This window comes from Tupaia chinensis, unplaced genomic scaffold (assembly GCF_000334495.1).
Source record: "Tupaia chinensis unplaced genomic scaffold, TupChi_1.0 Scaffold000231_2, whole genome shotgun sequence".
Taxonomy (NCBI): Eukaryota; Metazoa; Chordata; class Mammalia; order Scandentia; family Tupaiidae; genus Tupaia; species Tupaia belangeri.
In genome coordinates, this window is record NW_006159707.1 from 2366671 (window position 1) to 2388708 (window position 22038).

General features: G+C 41.6%; 1 protein-coding gene across 1 annotated transcript in view; it reads right to left on the reverse strand.

The window, feature by feature from the left end:
- PRKCB (protein kinase C beta) overlaps window positions 1-22038 on the reverse strand; it is a 396523-nt gene that overhangs the window by 84553 nt on the left and 289932 nt on the right. The window contains exon 12 of the mRNA XM_027771796.1: window positions 15030-15176. Within this exon, the coding sequence (XP_027627597.1) occupies window positions 15030-15176 (147 nt within the window). The remainder of the gene's footprint in view (window positions 1-15029; window positions 15177-22038) is intronic.

Below are 22038 nucleotides of genomic sequence, written 5' to 3' on the forward strand. Positions count from 1 at the left end.
GCTTTCTGTCTCTTGGTCTCTGTCTTTCTGGCAAGTACATGAGCCCTATAGCAAAAGCCTCTCCCAAAAGAAAGAAGAAAGAAAGAAAGAAAGAAAGAAAGAAAGAAAGAAAGAAAGAAAGAAAGAAAGAAAGAAAGAAAGAAAGAAAGAAAGAAAGATGTTTAGCTGGGGGCCAGGTGGTAGTATAGTGTACAGCTGGGCCAACATGGGAATGGTCCTAGGTTCTTATCCTCAGACATCCCTGAGAATGGCATGCATGTCCGTGATCCAGGCTGGCTGGGACTAGGAATGGATTGCAGCATGAGGATCTTGTTGGGAGAGTCTCTCTCTGTTTCTCTCTCTCGTGGAAAAAAATAAATAAAAGTTTTAAAGATGTTTAATTGGGTTGTAATAAAAAATATGAAAGAACTACTACTTCAAAACCATGGGCAATATCAGTTCTAATTATCAATATCAATAGAATTGGTATGTATTGATTCTAGTTATTGAAGGGTTCTTAAGCAAAAATAAATGCTGGTGGACTTGGAGGTCCATATGCTAAATGAAATAAATCAGACACAGAGAGACAAACACTGAATGATCTCACTTACAAGGAATTGGAAATAGTCCAAATTAAAGAAACAGAGTAGAAAGGTGGTTGCCAAGGGCTGAGGGATTGGGGAAGTGGGAGATGCTGATCAAAGGGTACAAACTTTCAGTTATGAGATGAATAAATGTTAGACATTTAATGTACAGAATAGTAATTACAGTAAATAGCAATATCATATTTTTGAAATATGCTAAAGGAGTAGATCTTAAGTGTTTTCAATATACATACAGAGAGGGAGAGAGAATTAAAAATGCTCAATAAATAAATAAAATAAATGTTGGTGACATGTATGGCTTAAATTTCTTTGCATCATATGTTATATTCGACAAAGCTAGGTGTTAAAATAAAGGCAGACTTAATACAACTGTGTTTTAGATGATTGCTGGGAGAACAAAACCAGTAATTGATGCCTTTTACCAAAACATAATGAAATAAAACCCTTAACAGTCTGCATTCATTTCAGAAATTAGGTTGCACCAAAAAAAACTTGTTTCTCCATACTGCAAACTGCCTTGTGAGTATGAGCCTCCCTTTTCTGTTGATGTTCCAGGCCACGGCTAATAGAGAATGAGATTTTCTGTGGCAGGAGTGGATCCCAATGGTTACTGCATAGCAACCAATGGAGGCCAGAGTCAGACTCCCTGAGTTTGAACCTATCTCCATGACTGTATGATTAGACGCCTATCACCTCTCTGAGCCTCTGTTCCCTCATCTGTAAATCTGAGACAATAACAGCATCTACCTCATGAGACCATTGTGAAGAATCAATGAGCAATGCCTATAAAATACCTTTAACTGGACTAATATACAGTGTATTCATGTCGGGAAAATTCATTTTACAAGCTGTAATGATATAGTGGTTGAATGTATAAGAAATAAAAGAAATAAACTATAAAAGAAAACCACTCAGTTTCAGTGCTCAAAAAGTACTGTCAGTCTCTGCCATGGTGTTCAGTGAAGTCAGTACATTATGTGAAATCAGGCTTGGGGTGGGGATTTGTAACAAACTATGGCATGCTGAATCATACGAACCAACCGTATTTGCACATCCAAAATCGTAATCAGGAGTGTTGGGTGATTACGATCTGTAAGTTTCTGCTATATTATGGTTGTTGTAGAAAAGATTATGGGTTACGCTGTTAGTAACCACAGGTTCATCTTAACAGGACTGTGAATTTCCGAAACACCTCATAGAAAGGCAGTTGAGATGGGTATAAAGAGGGTAGCAGGAACTGGGGCAGCACCATAATTGGACCAATGGCCATGCATGAGTGATCACCTGAGACAGAAGTTCCATGTTAATGGGTTCTATCTGGTCCATCACTAAGCAGACTTGATTTAATTTTGTGACAAGATCCCCAGAGAGTCAGCCAATGTTTTAAGGACTATATTGACTTAGAAGAAATTCCTACTTTGGCTTGTATACCAACAAAGCCAGTTATTTTCTGCCTTCTCTTAGAGAAATCAGCTAACCATATGTACTCTGCAGTGAATCTGTTCCTATTATCCTTCCTGAGGGTAGTGAAAGTGATCCTCCTCCCTTGGCCACAGCTAACTGGATCATATAGATCCCTGAGTCATATTAGTCTATGAGCTTCTTTTTCCTGGGGCTTTAGATTTCTAGGATATTCTGGATTTGGGACTTAGATGTAGAGACTTGAGAAGTGATGACTGGCTGAGGGAGGTGGTGTTGATACACGTCCATGGAGAGAGACGTCAGCAAGAAGCAGAGGCCCCCAGGACCGAGATGTGGTTGTCAGGCTCCTGGAAGCGTTTTCATCTGGACTGCACTTCCTGCCTCTGTGTGTTGTGAGAGGCAAGGAGACTTCAAAAAACTTGTGGGAAAATGGAATTAAAGTAAGTTTATTTTGGTGCAAAAAAAATTAAATCATGTCATTTTTCTATAGCACACATTTTTTTTCGTGAACTTTTAGAGGATCTCTCATACACAGAAACATACCACATCTGTCCAATAAACACCCCTTTACTCTCTCCAGCTTGCCAATCTACTTGCAGCATATGGAGGGTTATAAAGCTTAAGTTTCTGATATTTTCTTTTCCTTGATATAATTCATTTTGTTGAGGACTGGACCGTTATCTTGTTTCATAATTTAGTATCTTCCGAGGAGTGAAGAAAGGGACTACAGACAAACAGTAAGTCACTTTATTGAGGAGAGACCTGGAGATTTTGAAAAAGTGGGAGGACCTTACAGTGCCTTGGGAAGATGAGTTGGCAAAAATGCACTGCAATCAGAACCGCATATGAAAGATTGGGGGCTCGGGGGAAGAGACCATAATTGGGATAGAACCAAAGAGAAGGCAGGAATCCAAGATCAGACAGCAAATGTCAAAAGGTTCTCTGGAAGAGGATTAAGGGACGAGGTAGCAAAGACTTTGAGCTATCTGTGAACCATATGATAAAGGAGCTCACCATATGGTGCAGGAAGATAGCTAGGCAGGTTGAAGGAAAGGGAAGTGCTTTTGTCAGTAGGATTATATAACCACATCTAATGTATGTGTGTGTGTATGTGTGTGTGTGTGTGTGAATACATACCTCTAATGAGATTAAAATTAGGATAGACTCTCCCAGCAGGAGCTCAAAGATTTCAGAAATGGCTTTTGTTGTTGGTATGAAGGAAACTGCTTTTAATCTCTCCAGGCAATTTCCTCCTGTTGAAATTCAGTGCTACCCTTGGCTCCACCATAGATGCTGTGGTCTGGGCTGAGCACTCTGGATTGTGCTCTTGTGCCCAGAGACCATACTAGTTAAGCTTTCAGGGAGACAAGACTGGAGGCTGCCGAGGGATGCACAGTTGGGATGTTGGTGCTCAATACCAGGGCCACCTTCTCCCTTAGACACAGCAGGGCCAATGCTCAGGACCCACAGTCCTCTCAGGGGCCCATGGAAGTGTTTCCATTTCTTTTAAAATGACCAGGAAAAGAAATGAATTTCTAAGTTGAAGAAAATGTTTTGACATATGAGGGGACTTCCAAAACTCTGTGGGAAAGTGGAATTAAAGTATGAGTTTATTTTGCTGCAAAAATTTTTGCAGTCCACATATTGGTTTTTCATAACACATTTTCCATAAACTGTTTGAAGTACCTTCATATAATATTAATCTATTTGTCTTTATACCAATGCTGTTATAAGCTATAATTTCTAACTTTTCTTTTCATGGAGGAAGGAGAAACTCACAAATGTCATTATGCAACTTGTGTAGCCATTTTGTAACTGCTGTTGGTGAGCAAGAGAGTGAAAGAGAGAGGAAGAAGGAAGAAAGAAAGAGAAAAGAGGAAACATGAGTAGTCTGGGGAGATGTGTGAACCCCAAGTGTATGAAAGTGCTGTTAAAGATGGAAAGAGGCAAGTGGAATCAATCACAAAACTTGGTCCTGCCTCCTTCTAGCTGTGCAATCTTTGGGAAGTCACTCGACTTCTCTGACCTACAATCTCTATAGAGGTATAGAAGGGTTATTATTAGTAACTGCCTTGCAGGGTTGTGGTGGGAATTAATAGGGAATGCATGTAAATCCACAGCATGGTCCCTGGCAATTAGTACAAGCTCAACAAATGCTGGAAGCAATTGGGAGGATGTGAGTGGGATCAGAGTAGGTGAGAATAGTGAGGTCAAGTTGGTGAAGGATAGAAAAAATGGAGATTGAAGATCAAAGATGAACTAGCTGAGGAGTTGCTATACACTCTAGAGATGCCTCCAAGACCAAAGGATCCCATATGGCTGAAGTGTGTGGAGGAGAGTAAAGGCCAGCAGCTGGAAGAGTGAACACATCGCATGCTTCCCATCCTCAGGAATCCCTGCTGATTCCTCATGGTTCCAGTGAGCTTTCCAGTGGGGAGTTCACTCTATCCATGGACCTAGAGTGAATAGGAAATCTGGAGCCTCCCATCATTATGGGCATATGGCTTATCTAATGGCAGTGGCTTACAATAAAAATAAGTCACACAGATTCTGTTGAGTATTTAGGGTAAAAAATGAGAAAAATAAGAGGAGAAAATAGGTAACCTGGAATCTGTTTATGACACTCCAGGTGACCACTGTTGAGACTGGGAATGCCAGTGTTAAGCATCAAACAATCAAGAGCCCAAATCATACAAATTTAAATCAAACCTGTTCTAAATGCCATTTATTAGCTGTATGACTAGTAAGTTATTCAACTTTCTGCATCCTCTGTAAAATGGGGATAACAGTAGCTACATTAAATAGTAAGTGTAAGCTAAGACATAGAAAAAACTTACAAAAGAGCCTAACACACAGTAAGGACTCAGAGTTAGGTGGGATTATCATTATCATCATCTTCACCACTGTAATACCAATCCCATGAAGGTAGTTATCAGCGTGCGTTCTGTTCCTCTACACCGAAGAGTGCCTAGCATATAGCAGATGCTCAATAAGTACTTCTCAAATGAATAAACCATTAATTATGCCTGTCAGTGGGCAGCTATCATAAAAGAAATGACTTCTTCATATGGTGTCTGTATTCCAATCTTAGTCCCAAATCCTTCCCCCTCTTGCCTGCCCTGTATTCGTATAAGCAAGCCACCATATTTTGTGCTCAGATCTGGAGAGTTATATTTAGCAGATTACTGATAACCTGGGAGAATGTCATTGAGTGGGGAAGAGTCATGGTGCAAAAGAATAGGAATAAGTGAATGAGGAAAAAGAATGGATGCAGCAAAAGAGAAGTTACATTTTCTGGCTACATTCAAGGATGGAGAAGGGAGGTCAAGATCACAAAAAGATTTTGAAGGATATAAGGAATATTGAGCATGCTCTTCATCTAAAGGAAAGGATATGGGGGAGAGGGAAGATCAGAGATTTTCTGTACCTTCCAGATATCCACTAAAATTATGGTCAAAAACTTCCTATTCTTAAAAATGCAACAGTGGGTCTTTTTTCCACCCTGGCTGCTTGAGGATATACTGCCATCGTGAATGACACAGTAATGATCCGAACCAGGAAATTCATGACCAACCGGCTACTTCAGAGGAAAAAAATGGTCATTGATGTCCTTCACCCCGGGAAGGCAACAGTACCTAAGACAGAAATTCAGGGAAAACTAGCAAAGATGTACAAGACCACGACAGATGTCATCTTTGTGTTTGGGTACAGAACCCATTTTGGTGGTGGCAAGACAACTGGCTTTGGCATGATTTATGATTCTTTGGATTATGTGAAGAAAAATGAACCCAAACATAGACTTGCAAGACATGGCCTTTATGAGAAGAAAAAGACGTCAAGAAAACAGCGAAAGGAATGCAAGAACAGAATGAAGAAAGTCAGGGGGACTGCAAAGGCCAATGTTGGTGCCGGCAAAAAGTCGAAGGAGTAAAGATTCTGCAATGGCTATCTGCGGTGATTGTGCAGATTTTTCATGAGAGGATTAATAAACTAAAAAATTTTTATGTGAAAAAAAATGCAATGGCGGGGCTAGCAGGTGGTGTGGTGAGTAAGGTGGCTGGATTCTCACATGGCTAACAATGGTTCAAGTCCTGGACCCAGTGGCTTGAAAATCAAGCCAGGCACATGTGTAACCATGTTCAAAATCCTGAGAGGAGAGTGGAAGAGAAGGGATTACAACACAGCCATTTCCCCAGGTGTGTGTGTGGTATGTGTGTGTGTATGTGTGTGATTTGTCACGTTCTCCTTCTGTCTCTTTACTCTCCAGCAAGCACATGTGCCCTATGGTGAAAATTAAAACAAACAAACAAACAAAAAAAGCAATGGTAATTAAGGTTCTACATCATCTTGTGTGTATGTGAGATCTTAAGAGAGTGTTTCATGAAATGTGATACTTGTACTATCAGCAGGACAAAGATAGTGACTTTTCAAAGTGACATTCTCCTAAAACACATTAAAATAAACACATAACTAGTATATCTTGCCTATGATTTCATATATATTATCGCTTAGGGCAATATTAAGAAAACAAAAAGGAAGTCAACATAGCCAGTTTTTTAAAAATATGGGGCTGGCCCCATAGCCTAGTAGTTAAGGTAGCTAGGTCCCACATGGCCAAGAGTGGTTTGAATCCTGGCCCCTGGGGCTTGAAAAACACATGAGCTGCACATGTGTTCATGTCCCAAATCTTGACAGGATGAAGAGATGGAGGAGAAGGGATTGTGGCATGACCATTCCTCATTGAGGGGAGAGAGGATGCTTTCTTACCCCCCCCATCTTTCTCTAGCAAGTGCACATGCCCCCTGGCAATTTAAAAAATATGAATGACAGTATAAAGGAAGCATGTACATGGCAGACAATAAGCAGGTGCAAGAATGAGTAATATTTGGGAAGCTCAGCTGAGGCCATAATCAAATCCATTGTATAGTCAGAATTTTGACTTACAAAAGTTTTCTCTAGCATCTTGGAGAGCATTCCTCAAATGCTAAGTCTCTATGGTATCTGTAGAAGGGGCCACACCAAGCCCATAATAGCCTCCTTAGAGACATCAGACATTTAATATCATCAATCTCACAGGCATTATTCTAGGAAAGTCAAGAAGACTTCATGGTTTTGTCTATCTTCTCTTTGCTTTTCTTTTAGACCATCTTAGGTACTCACACAGCAACAGAACTGGATGGGAGTGTTGAAGAGATCAAGGTAATATCTGGGAGCCCAGTTTCTAAGGACTTTCCACTTATTCCTCTTAATTTCATAAGCTGCTGACTTCTTTCTACTTGATTTATTCCTGGCTTATGCTATGCTTTAGGAAAGGCAGCACAAACACCTGGCATGTTCCATGATTTGAACACAAGGAAATGTCAGAGAGAAGAGGTGCTTTCAGTTTTCTGTTTGTGGGGCATGATAAACTGAGAGTTCTGAAGGGAAAAGTCAGAATGTCTTTTGTGTCACCATGAAAAGAGCTGAAAAGTAGAAGATTTGGCCAAGACCACTAGCTATCCACCCAAACTGTTCTCCCAGCTTCCCTCACACTGGGGCATGGCCACACGACCACATTCTCACTAACAGAGTGTAGGCATATGCGATAGGGACTACTGTCCAAACCAAGACCCTTAGGAAGCAGCTTGTACCTCCTCCATACTCTCCTTTTCCTTCCACCCTCTGAATGTAGAGAAAAGTCAGACTCTAGGGATTAACAGAGCCACATAAGACAGCAGGAACCTTGTCCCTTAGCCACCATATGGAGAGAGTGGCTGGAGCTAGGAATACACATCTTAGACCATTAGGCACATAAAAATTAGACTTCTTTGTGTATAAGCCAGTATAATTTGGGGGTCTATTTGTTACAGCAGTTGAATCTACCCTAATAAAAAGAGCTAGGTATCCAGATGGTAGGTCAGTGGTTACATACGATGTTTTGGGAGGCTGAGCTACACGGGAGAGTTGCCAGTTCACATCCAGAGTCCTCCCTGAGTATGCCAGGTACATGTGTGTCCATGAAGGTGGGGGTAGATTGTGGCTTTAAGACTCCATCATGGTGCTATATTTCTGTCTTTGTCTCTTTATCTTTCTCCCTCATAAATAAACTTAAAAAAAAAAGAGTTTAGGTGCTATGACTACCACACAAATTAACCAAGCCTATTTTGGGTGTGGGGGTCAAAAAGAGGAAGACGTTCTGAGATTTTCATTCACTCCCTCCCCTCTCTGTATGGTTAGCTCATCCTTTAGATCCAGCTGAGTCACTTTCTCACTGAAGCCTTTACTGACTTCAACTAGGACAAATCCCACTCCTGCTGGCTCCCATGGTGCACACAAACATCACAGTTGCCTTTTACATCTCTTAGTGTGATTTTTTGATTAATGCTTGTACCCCCGTTGTGTTTTAAAGTATGCAATTTTTTAGTGCACAGAATGATACACTTACGTAGATTTTTTTGTGTGTAAATTTTACCTTAAAATGATCATAAAAAATATCAAATTCTGGTTCAATGATATGCATACTGATGAGTTTAGGTGTAAAGTATACCGATGCCTGCAGCTTGCTTTAAAGTTATAGAGGGGCAGATAGATGGAGAGATATATAAAGCAAATATAGTTAAATGTTATAGAATCTAGGTGGTTGGTATTAGCAATTTAATTGCACAGTTTTCTCAACTTTTCTGTATGCCTGAAGTGTTTTCATAATAAAATACTGGAAAACAAGTTCAATGAGGGACCATGAGTACATTATATAAAGTGAATTAGTCTATATTCAGTATATTTTATATTATTAATTTATGATGTTTTGTAGTTTGTTTTTGTGCTTTCTTAAAAATGTTTTGTTTGTTTTTGCTATAGGGTGTGTGCGTTCACTGGGGAGAGAAAGACATAAAGAGAGAGACAGAGAGGGAAAGTGAGAAGTCACCCTGCCCAGAGGGAATGACCACACAGCAATCCCTTCTCCTCTAGTCTCCTGTCAGGATTTTTGGGTATGTACACACACACACACACACACCACACACACACACAACGTGATTTTTCAAGCCACCAGGTCCAGGACTTGAACTGTGGCCAGCCATGTGGGAGTCCAGTGTCTTAACCATTACACCACCTGCTAGCCCTGATTTGCTTTTATTTTTCCTTGGTGTTATGTCATGGAAATCTTCCCATGATAACTGATTGATAGGTATAGATACACATAGCAATGTGTTTGTGTATATGCCAGAGAAAGACTTAATGCTTGTGAATGTATCATGGATACATCACTATATGAGGGGGTTTCAAAAAGTTTGTGGGAAATGGAATTTTTGAAATTCATGCATGGTTTCCTTCATAATACACATTTTCCACAAATTTTTGGAAGATTCTTCATGTATTTAGCCTTCAAGTATTGATGAGCATTGGACTAGTTGCATTTTTTTCCTATTACTAATAATATTCAAGTAAATACCTTTTTAAATGGATTCTTCTGTGCTGTGAGGTTTGAGATTCTTTATGTTTGCAGGTCTGCACCCACCACCAAATAGCAGTTGCCTCCCTCAGTCCCGTCCTATCTACCTCCCCCACCCAACACACACATACCTCCATAGGCCAGAGTCAGGACTATAAGAGAATAAGAAATCCTCTGTTCAAACTGTCGCACATAACTTTTAAAAAAGACTTAGATTGGGGCCAGCAGATGGGGTAGCAGTTACGATACTGGATTCCCACATGGCCAGCCATCGTTCAAGTCCCAGATCTGGTGGCTTGAAACTCACACCAGGCTCATGTATGTGTGTGCCCAAGGTCGTAGAAGGAGAATGGAGGAGAAAGGGTTGCAGCATGGCCATCCCCCCTGGAGGGGGTGATTTCTCACTTTCCCTCTCACTGTCTCTGTCTCTCTCTCTTCAGCAAGTGCACTGCCCTAAGGCAAAAACCTCTACAAAAACAAAACAAAGACTTGGATCACAGAAATCATTATCACAAGCACATATGAAGTCTCAAAAAGATAAGCAATGGTAGCATCAAATATTTCATCGTGTTTGTTATGACAGCACATTGGGCTAGAGGAAGCAAATATACAACGTAAATAGTTGTATTTGAGCTGTGCATAGACTTATCAGGTACTTGCTGTGTTCGCTTCATAAGGTAAGCTTGTAGAATCCATCTGGACAGTACATCTGTCTGGTTTATATATGTGCAGCATAATTTTAACTCTGGCAATCACTCGACAACTACAGAACTTAAATTCTTGAGTGTAGAGGTTGACAAAGTTGAAGTTAAAGGTTCAAGGAATCATAAACAAAGGAGTCAGGACAAAACTATAAGAAACAAGAATAAATAACAAGTGGACAATACATTTGAATGCTGTGTAATAAAAGTGGAAGGCATTTTCAAGCACCTCCAAGTAAGCCAGACATGCCAACGGGCCCTGCTCTGGTAAGAGAGCCCTTCAGGTAAACACCCTCCCCTGTTCAGGAAACCAGACATTGCAAGTTGTTCTTATGTTAAAGTTGTTTTTTTTTTTAAATAATTATTTACTTAATTTTATTTATTATTATTTTTAAATTAAATAAATGTTATTTTAATTTATTTTATACATTCAATCACTATACATCACTTAACTTATAAAGTGAATTTTCCAACATGAATACATTTCTCACCAATCCAGTTGGGGATACTATATATGTTATCATCAACAGATAATAATCCATTTCTGTGTCCCATAAATGTCTTGCCTCTTTATTTTTCTCCTTTTTAATTTGAGAAAGAGAGAGAAAAGGAGTGAGAAAGCAAGCCACCCAGGTCCAGGACTTGAACTGTAGTCAGCCATGTGATCAGTCCAGTGCCTTAACCACCATGCCACTTGCCAGCCCCTTTTTAAAGTTCTTGAAATATTACTTAATGGCTTCACATTTGCTTTCTCCTTTGTTTAATCTTCACAAGTCTTAGCAAAATGTTTATGTATTTCCTTAATCACTCCACAAATTATTGCAGTGCTTAAGAGTATGTTTTTCTGAGCCAGATCTGATATAGTGGACTCGGGGGTAGGTGAGGTGTAAACAGATTGCCCTAAAGACAAATCTCTTTCACCTTTGTAAGAGGAGCAAATGACTGCTGTTGTGTTCCTCTGTTAGAAGCTTGATCTATACATCTAACCAGGCTGCAAAATGTTCAAAGTAGGCATCGAGATGTGAAACCGCATTAATTTATAAGCATGGTTGGCAAAACTAGAGTTGCAATGGGTTACTATATGTTTTAAAGGATCATAGTGGTGTTTGTTATTCTTTTCACTTTCAAGGCATACTGTTGTTTTCATCTATGATATATTTGATGCTACATTCCTAGTCTGGAACAAAACTCTCAATTATTATAACAGTTACCATGGAAACACATGATCTATTCTCTCCCATTCACACACTGTTCCCCAATGATCCATTTTCCCACAACTCCACCCACCCTTTAACCCCAATCCTTTCCATAAGATCCGCTGAACTTTCATCAACAATTTCCCAACCTATATTGTTAAGCAATCAAAAACATATTCATAACATGCTAACTTTTCAATTAACAAGGACAAGCATAAAAATGTTAAATTAGCATAGAAAGACAAGAAAGATGCCAACTAAATTAACGAGTGTTCACATACAAACAGCAGTAGCAATAAGGGGTCACCAAAAGGTGTGAACTTGGGTAGGAACAAGACTTCTCCATGTTTATCCTTTCAACATCATATTAATTATGAAGCATATGAGTATGTTGCTTATTAAAAGTATAATTTCATTCTTTTTAATTCCCCAACAGCTTCAGATTATTAGAACCTCTTCTTTATTTAGGCCATTTCCCTGTTTTCAAGGAAATTGCTCCATCTTTATCCTCAGGGAAACTGCTCCATCTTTGAAATCTAAACAACATTTTCACTGTCTTGACCTCAGCCATTTGGTTTTCATCCTTAGACCACTGGACACCTTCTTTCCCACCCACGTAACGACCTTCCTCCAGCTTGAATTGTTTTTTCCTTTGTTTAAAAGGTGCATGCACTCACCAGAGAGAAAGCAGCCCTTAGTGGGGCAGGGCAATGCCACCATCGCCTTTCCCCCATTTCTCCAGCTCATCAGGGTTTTGAGCACACACACATGCCTGGCATGATTTTCAAGCCAACAGAGCCAGGATTGGAACCGCAGTCAGCCAGGTGGGATCAGTTTTTTTATGTATGGCACTTAACCACTATGCTACGGGGCCAGTCCTTCCTGCTGGACTTCCTTCCCACCCAATCTAGATACTACTTCCATTCCTTCATGCAACACACTTATATTGAGCACTTGCTATAGGCCAGACTAGATCTGCAGTGGTCTCTCCCTTCCCAGAATCCTTAACTCCCTTATGACTGTGATCTTCTGGCTTAATGATTTTGCTAATCCTTACTCTTGGCTCATCCACCATCGGCTCCTCCATCTCCATATCAAAGTTGTCCAGGGCTGCTGGCAAAAATCACACGACTAACTGCCTACTCTCTAACCTCATGGACTTCCAGACTGTGTGGCAATCTTATCTGGTGTTTCTACTCTCTGTCTCACTCCATGTTGAGGCTGGCTCTTAGGCCACTACCTCAGGTTCCTTATTCCATCTCAGCAGATGATCTTGCCACCCATAGACAGAAAAAACTCATGCATTCAGCCTAGGCACTGGATAAGTTCAATTGACACTGGAGGTACAATGTGACCATAACAGAGATGATTCCTACTCTTGAAATAAGACTGTGGAGCCAGAGAGTGGCACAGTGGTAACCCAACATTCCGTGCGGCAGACCCATGTGGGAATGTTCCAAGTCCACATCCAGAGACCTCCCTGAGCATACTGAGCCCATGTATGCCTGTGGTTTATTGGACTGTCAGAAAAGTCATAACGTATTTATCTATGTTTTTCTATACAAAAATGTGCCATGACTTTCCTGATGACCTAATAGGTCTGGCTCAAGCTGGGGAAGAGGGGATGGCGGGGGGGTGGGGGGATTACAGCATGAGGATCCTGTTTGGAGTGCCTGTCTCTCTTTCTCCTTACACTCATGGAATAAAAAAACTTTAAAAAATATATCTGATGGGAGCTATGAGAGAATTAAATATAATGGAAAATCAATGAGTGGTCAGGGAAGACCTCTCAGAAGAGGTGATATCTACACTGTAATGTGAATTACAAGAAGGGTTAGTCATGCAGAGACCAAGGAAACAGCATCACACAAGACCTGAGGGACGAAGGAGCTTTGTGTGTTTCAGTAAACCAAGAGCCACCATTGTGGCTACTACATGAGTCATGAGGAAAAGAAAAAGATAAAAAGAAGTCAAGAGAACAAGGGCCAGATTATAAAGGGCAAAATAAGCCAAGGATGCAAGGTAGTTTATTTTAATTATGATGGGAAATTACTGAGAGTTCAAAGCTTTGACATAATGTAAGCTTTAAAAATTACGATAGGGGCCAGACAGTGGCATAACAGTGAAATGTGACACTCTCTGAGGCTGAACCACAGGCCAAGGTTTCCAGCTCAAGTTCAGAGACCTTCCTGAATGTTCCAAACACACACTTGCCCATGATCTGGGGCTGGTGGGGGATCAAGTTGTCAGGACCCTGTTAGGAACTCTCTCTCACACCTTCTCTGTCTCTGTCTCTTTTGTTCATGGAGGAAATGAGCATTAGGAGAAGAAAACGATCTTTAGAAAAAAAAGTTCCATGGGACCAGCAGTTAGCATAATGGCTATGTCGCTGAACTCCCATGTAGTCAACCGCGGTTCGGTCCTGGACCTGGTGGCTTAAACTCACACCAGGCGTGTGTGCGTGTGTGCCCAAGACCCGGAGAGGAGAATGGAGGAGAAGGGATTGCGGCGTGGCCATACCTCCTCGGGGGGGGGAGGGGGGGAGAGGGATTTCTCGCTTTCTGTCTCTCTGTCTTTGTCTTTCTGGCAAGCGCATGCGCCCTATAGCAAAAATCTCTCCAAAAAAAGAAAAAAAAAAATCCTATGACTGCTGTCTATGGATTATAGATAATAAGACCAAGAAAAAAAAAAAAAAAAAAAAAACCCAGGAGCTTCTCTAGCGCTTTGGGTGATTAATATTAGTGAAGATGGAGAAAAGTTAGTGAATGATGCACGGTATGCTTTGGAGAAACTGTTATGATTTGCTGATGAATTGTACATGGTGGAGGAAAAGGGAGGGAGGAGGGGAATGAGGGAAAGAGATGAACTTGAAGATAACAGGCATGTTTTTTGGCTTAAGCTACAGAGACGGGTAAGAAATTGATATTTTTTGCACACCTCAGTTTGTGGTATGAGATGTATATCAGACATCTTTGTGGCACACAAAGGGATTAAAAGACTCAAAACAACACTAAACAAGTCAGGAATACTTATAACACAATCTCAACTTCAGTAAAACAGTGTCTCGTGGTATCGATAAAAGCATCCAGAATCACTCTACGAGTCCCAGGGTCATCCTTCAACTGTGCTGTTGTTTGAAAGACACTGTCTCCATTCTTGGCTGCCACAGTGATCTTTTCCAAAAGGCAAATCTGCTCTTGTCACTTCTCTGCTGAAAAACTTTCAATGGCTCCCCCTTGCACTGTGAATAAATCCAAACTCCTCATCATAGATCATAAGGCTTTGCATGATCGGGCCCTGCTTACCTCTGCAACTTCACGTCCTACTGCCACCTCCTTCTGCTCACGACCTTTTGGCCCCAACACCTTTGCTACCTCAGGACCCCTGCACTTGCTGTTCTCTCTGCTGGGAACATACTTTCCCAACTCTTTGAATGCATGACTGGCTCATTCTCCTCTTTCAGCTCTCAGCTTCTATGTAACTTCCTCGGTCTGAGTGGGTTCCTTCTTGACTTACTTATGACGCAGCACTTTATTCATTCCCTTCATGGTATTCATTACAATTACAGTGTAGATGTGTTTACCGTTTACTCTCTCCCCCACTAGAATGTGAGCCCCACACGAATGGCAAAAGCACTTGACTCATTAGCTGTTCCTTCTGGAGCAGCTGTGGTCCCCGCACCAGCATCACACCATACCTTGCCAAAGCTGCCTTTGCCCAGCACCATCAGGAAGTTAAAATCAGTTAGTTTCATCCGATCCCTGTTGCCATTGTTGTCAAATTTGGATATGGTATTGGTCGTCTTTTCTTCCGGAGCCTTGGTTCCCTGACCGATCTTGGCCCTCTGAAAAGGGAAGCACATAAAGCACACCATTAGGGTTTGAGGATGCCCTTTTAGGAAGATGCGTGTACATATGGAAGCCCATCCATGTGAAAGGCATGACCATACAGCCTTTCCACAGCCCGATTCCTGGAGGCCATCACTGGTCCCTCCATCTCTCTTTTATCCTTTGTGTCTAATCCATCACCAGGAGTTGGCTTTTTCCTCCCAACTGTCTCTAGAATCCATCTACTTCTTTCCATCTCTAACTTTACCTGCCATCATCTCCCACCCGGATATCTCACATTGGTTCCCCCAAAACTGGACTTCACAAACAGCCAGAGTGAATGTCACACCCAACCATGCCACCTGCTGCTTAAAATGCTTCAGCAGTGTCCTATTATCCTTAGGAGAAGGGAGGAGTACCGTAGGCCTCTCACTGGCCTATGTTATCAGGCCCTCCCTGGCTTTCCAACATCATCGCTTCCAAGGCTCTTCTTCCTTGCAGCCCAGCTTCATTCTCCTTTTACTCCTTTGAATGTTCTGGGCCCCTTCTACCTAACGATCTTTTCACCTGTTGTTGGTGCTGTTCTCTCCTTTTTGCTAAACTAGTTACCCACTGCTTCCTCCAGGAAGCCCTTCTTGATTCTCTTTCTGAACTAGGTTCCCCTCCTCCTTGCTCCCTTCCTCCTTCTCAGTTCCCATTAATATTGGATAACTGCTTGTTTATTTCTCTCCAGTAATCTGGAAACTCTGCAAAGACGGGGAATATGTCTTATTCGCTGCAATTTTCCTGACAACTAGTGTAGTTCTCAGCTAAGTATTTGTTAACTAAATCGATGGATCAGGCCCACATTTGTCCTCAGTGCAGTAAGGGAGGGGCTCCCTGCTGTGAGCAGCTGACTGGTAGCTCAGAGGGCAGCTCATGCTTTGGAATGAGGAGAGAACAGGAGGCTGGCAGCAGGACGCCTGCAGCCACCAGAACCTTGTTACTGGATTTACTTTTAAGACAGAGAAAACTGTGGAGGGAAAGCTCAGGTTGGAATCCCAATTCTGACATGGATCAGCTGTGTGGCCCCGAAGAAATCAGTTCACTCATGAAGCTCCTCTCTCCAAATATCTTAAAACTTCCCATTGCTCTCAAAGTAAAAGCCAAAGGGCACAGGTAACCTGGCCCCTCTACACCCTCTCTGATTCAGCTCCTTTTCCCTGCTACTTTCATACTGGCCTCTTGCAATGATCTGAATACACCACGCGTGCTCCTGCCCCAGGGCCTTTGGGCCTGCCATTCCCTTTGCTTAGAGCATTCTTTGCCTTGAGCTCTCTTATCTCTGATAAGAAAGCCCTATTACCCTTCAGGAAATAGTTCTTGGCTAATTCCATCCCATTTACTTATTGTATTTTTTCTTTATCACTTGCACCCTCCTATAAACTATTGAATATAGCGTAGTCCTGTAAAATGTGTATTATGAAAAAATGGTATGAATTTCAAAAATTTTTGCACCAAAATAAATTCATGATTTCATTACATTTTCCATTAATTTTTTGAGGTCCCTGCATTTATTTACTTTTTAAAAAATGTACTCTTTCTTCTCATGCCCTAAGGGCAAGGATTTTGGCTGTATAATTTTCCCACTGTTTTCACAGTACCTAAATGAGTGCCTGCCGCAGAATAGTGCTGACTTGCATTTGGTGAATAAACCTTTCTACACCTCAGTCCCCCTTTTAAGAAAGTGGAGATAGTGACATAATGTATAATGGAGTTCTTAAGCCCATTCCTGGCATGAAATAGATGCTTAATAAACAGCAGCTAGTATAATTACTGTTGCATTATTCAGTCATCATTTTTAAAAAGAAATATTTATTTAATTTTATTTATTATTATTATTATTATTATTATTATTGTTTGCTATAGGGCACCTGGACTCACCAGAGAGAGAGAAAGTGAGAAAGCAAGTCACCAGGGCCAAGACTCAAAGCACAGTTGGCCACGTGGGAGTCCAGGGACTTACCCACCATACTACCTGCTAACCTAATTCAGTCATTTTTTTGAAGATAAAGACACAGTAAATTTTCTTTTAGGGTTTTAAATATCTGGAAAGATACATTCATTTGTTCATCCATTGAAGAAATACTTATCAGAGGGCCTGTTTCATGCCAAGTTCCATTCTAGGCAAAAAACATAACAAATGCTTAAAAATGAGCTTCTAGCAGGTATTGGGTCCTCCACACTGTCCAGGAAACGTGTTGGAGATATCCATATGGAGAATTGGTGCTAGCAGCAGAAACAGCATTTATGGAATGGAGAGCAAGACACAGTCAAGGGGGAAGACACTAATTCCTCTGGCCGGAGCATGAAGTGCAAGGTGGATGGCACAGAATGCACCCAAAAGTTTAGGTGAACCTCGTAAATCACGTTAGGAAGTTTGGACTGATTCTGAGAATCACTGACAGCTTCTGAAAGGTGTCACGCGTGGCCCATGGTATGATCTTACTATACTTAGAAGATCCCTCTGGATAAAGAGACCCATTCGAAGGTTATGTTTGGAGACCACAGGGAAGGAACCGCAGTTGTCAAGGTGAGAAATGGCAGTTTGAACTCAGTTTCGGTAGTGCAGATAATAACCAAGTGGATCTACATAGGGGACCAAACTGTCACGGCTAGGTGGCAGACTGGGCAGGAAGAAGGGAGATGAGAAATAAAAACAACTTCCCATCTTCTGTTTTGAGAAACAGGGAGGATGGTAGTTCTTCTCACTGAAATGCTGAGTGGAAAAGGAGCAAGTTTGGAAGTGTGGGCAAGACAGTGGGATGAGATGATTAGTCTGAATTCAAACATGTTGAGATTTCCCCTTTCCCATAGCGGCTGACAACTGCAATGGTTATCTCTTCTCAGGGGATACATGTTCTATTGCCATCATTCAGGGACCAAAGCTACTAAATCATCATTTCTTCCTCTTTGTGTAATTAATGTTTTAAAAACCAAAGTGGGTGCACTTTTCACAAAGTGAAATGCACAAATCTTAAGTGTACAGTCCTATGAATTTTGACAAATGGATGCATTTACGTAAACCTACACCCCAAACAAGATACAGAACATTTCTATCATCCTAAGAAAGCTCCTAGCCAATCCCACCCCCAACGAAAGCAATCTCTGTTTGATTTCTTTCAGCATGGGTTTTTTTTTTTTTTTATTTGTTCTTAAATTTCACCTAAATGGGATCGTAAAGTATGTATTCTTTTGTGCCTGGCTTTGCGTCATCAAAATGTTCTTAAAATTCATCCATGCTCTCGCATGAATCAGTCATTTGCTCTTTTGTATTGCTGAGTAGCATTCATTGTTTATGTTTACCCATTCTCCTATTTATGGGCATTTGTACTGTTCCACTTTTGGGCTAGTAATAAAACTGCTATGAACAGACTTGTCCAAGTTGCTCTGCAGTAAGATTTGCTGAGAGTTAAGTGTCTCTGGGACAACCAAGTGTAAATACCTAGAAAGTGGGTGTAAGGTTAGGAAGATATCCAAATTGGAGACAGAGGTTTGGGAGTTGCTATGGTTTAGATAATGGTTTGTCTCCCAAAGTAGAATTTGGTCCCCAGTATAATGACAATTGAGAGGTGGCAAGACCTTTAAGAAGTGAGGCTTGGGGGTCAGACTATGTTACAGTGGTAAAACACAACACTCTGTGAGGCAGACTGATATAGGAAGGTTGCTGGTTCAAGTCTGGAGACTAGAGTATACCAGGTCACTTGTGCCCATGATCTGGGCTGGAGGAAGCTGGTGGTGGATCTCAGCATCATGACACTGTCTTTCTCTTTCACTAACTCATGGAATAAATAAATAAACTTGAAAAGAAGTGAGGCCTAGTGGGTGACATTTGAATTATGATGGCATCACTCTCATGAATGGATTAATGCCAGATTGACTTTGAGGTCTTGTAGAGACTAGTTCCCGTAAGAGTAGGCTACTACAAAAGGAAGATGGCTGTCCCCGGACATCTCTCCTTGTATGCACTTGCCATACTCTCTGCTGCTGCTGGCCATGCTGTGATGTAGCCCCAGAGGCTGGCCTGAGGCTGCCCCATGCCTTTGGACTTTCCAATCACCAGAATCATGAGCTCAATAAACCTCTAAGCTTTACAATTATCTAGTGTTGGCTATTTCTGACAGCAATACAATAGCAGACTAAGGCAGAGGCTACAGGCAAAGAGGGAGTAGTTAAAACCAGGAGATTGTTTTACTTGCAATGAAGACTGTAGATAAGAAGAGCCAGAATCACATTGCCTTTCTTAGGCTATCGCCTTGCGCCATCCCACATCCTCACTTTCCAGTCCCCAGAATTTTGCCCAAGCTGGCCTGACACAAACACACTCCCTCCTAACCTCCCACCTAATCACCTCATTGCTTTGTTACTATTGTCTCCTACTTTCTTTACATGCTGACCCAGGACTGTCAGATTCATGTTCTTTAAGCTCCAATGTGTGACGACCCAATTCCTGACTGTCCCTGGTCTCCAGTTTTTATTCATCCCCTTAGGTGCGCTTGCCCATCACCTGCAGGTCTCAGCACTCAATCCCAGTGAAACATGAGTACAGAGCTCAAGCTTAATATTTTTTTTCTTAATGATAAAAAGCATGTACACATGCATGAAAGTGAGAGAGAGAGAGATACCTTTAATAGAGGCTTGTCAAACCTCAGTTCCCTTTCCCTAGCCCTCTAGCTCTCAGGATACTGGGAACTGGAATGTGCATCCACCATGTCTTCAGACCCACCTGGGGATATGAACCAGTGATCAGCCATATGGCTTCAGTACTGCAGTACAACACAGCATAATGGCACCAACTAGGTTAGGCAAGCTTCTCAATTTTTTTTTCCTTTGACTTTGCTTAGAGGAGCTAGAGATGAGGAATTTATGTTTTTTTTGTGTGTGTATTTTATCTTTCTGTCCTTCAAGAGCCTCACTCTTCCGCCCTGCAAACTCTTTTCTCTCCTCTGAATTTTACGGCCAGTAGCCTTCTTTCCTTACTCTGTCCGGGTTTGCTTTTGTGACTTTTCTCATAGATATGTTATCTCTAGACTCTGATGCAGAGGTCTAATAGCCATGTTGGTCTGGTCTGCATGGTATTTATTGTTATTTTAATATTTAAATCACTTGCTATTGAAAAGCAGATGCTGTCTTATTAAAAACCCAGATTCTTAGCTAATTGAAGAAGGAGACCCAGTGACACCAGTGGCACTCTGTTTTGTTTTTTATTTTCCCCTTGTTGCCATCTGCCTGGCTCCTGGACATTTGTTTCCGATGCATATACAGTGAGTCTTTAGAGAACACGGACCCTATCACATGTTCTTCTAAATATCCCATTGTTCTAAGTAGGCTTATGTCTAGCAGGCACTCTAAAGAGGGAACATTTTAAAATGAAGCCCCAAATTAAATTTGTCCTTAAGCTTGCTGGGTAGGCTATGCTTTCAGAAACAGGAGTGCACTAATGGCTACCTTTTCATGTCTGCAATTTAGAACTCTAGAACTCAGTGCTCAAAGAAAAAGCAAATAGAGAGCTCTTTGGAGCACAGTCATGTCACTTTCCAGACTTTACCAAGGGACGGTGTCAGCGCGTCAGCAACCAGGTTTCAGGCTCCATCTTAGATGATTTATGTCTGATCTGGCTTAGCTTACAGACTCCTCTGCTGCCCCAGTCCTATGAGGAGCTCGTAGGGGCATTCCCAGCTATCCAACAGTGGAGGCGAACAACTCAGCAGGCTAGGAGTCCTACAGATTCTCTCTACCCCAGATCACCCCAGCCCACCCCACCCCACCCCCAGAAGCTCTTCTAAAGCCCAGAAAAAGTGTATTCTGAGCTTTATTTATTCTAAGGTAGGAGCCAATACCAACAATACTAGTCCTGACATCTGAATGTTTACAGTGTGTCAGGCACTGTTTCAATGCATTACCTCAACCAATTCTCACATTGCCGTATGAGGTTATAATTCCCCCTTTTATAGATGGTGAAGCAAAAGCTCGAGAGGGAAAGTAACTTGCCTACAGTCACTCAACAAGGAAGTGGCAGAACAGGATTCAAACCCAGGCAGTCCGTGTGCTTAACCAACAGGCTACACTGCACAGATATGGCCACTGGCTTCCACCAAGACCCCAGCACCCTCCTCTCTGCACTGGTGGTTGCTTACTGCAAACACCTGTGGTTGCCTCAGGGCTCGGTTTCTGGTTGCAGAAGCAAGCGCAGCCCATGAGCAGAGCAAACAGAAAATATCGGTGAGTTAATTCCCTTGGGAGCAGTATCCAACCAGCAATGGAAGGGAGCTCATAGGCAATATCTCATCCTCCTGTCCTTCGACAGAAAAATTCCAAGGCATGCATTCCATGCAGACTCCCAGAGTTCTCCAACAGGAGTGAACCTCAGTTGCCCACAAGGCCAGTAATATTTACTTTCCTGGCTTTATGTTTTTCCTTGCCCAACTTCCCTACCATTCCATGTGCTTCTAGGGATCATCTCCCAAATAAACTATAGTTGACATTTGAACAGCATGGGTTTGAACTGCATAGGTCCATTTGTATATGGACCATTTTCAATAAGTATATTGAAAATTCTTGTTTGGTATGGTACCATATTTTTTCTCCCTTGTGATTTTCTTCATAACATTTTCTTTTCTCTAGCTTACTTTTTTTTGTAAGAAAACAGTACAGAGGCCAGCCCAACAGCCCAGCAGTTAAGTGCTATGAGAGGAAGTTGGATACCACATGGTTGACTGTGGTTCTAATCCTGCCCCACTGGCAACACATTAGGCCCATATGCACAAATGTGGATAAGAAATGGAAGAAAACAGAGTATGGCATGACAAGGCCCATCTTGGGGTATCTCTCTCTCTCTCT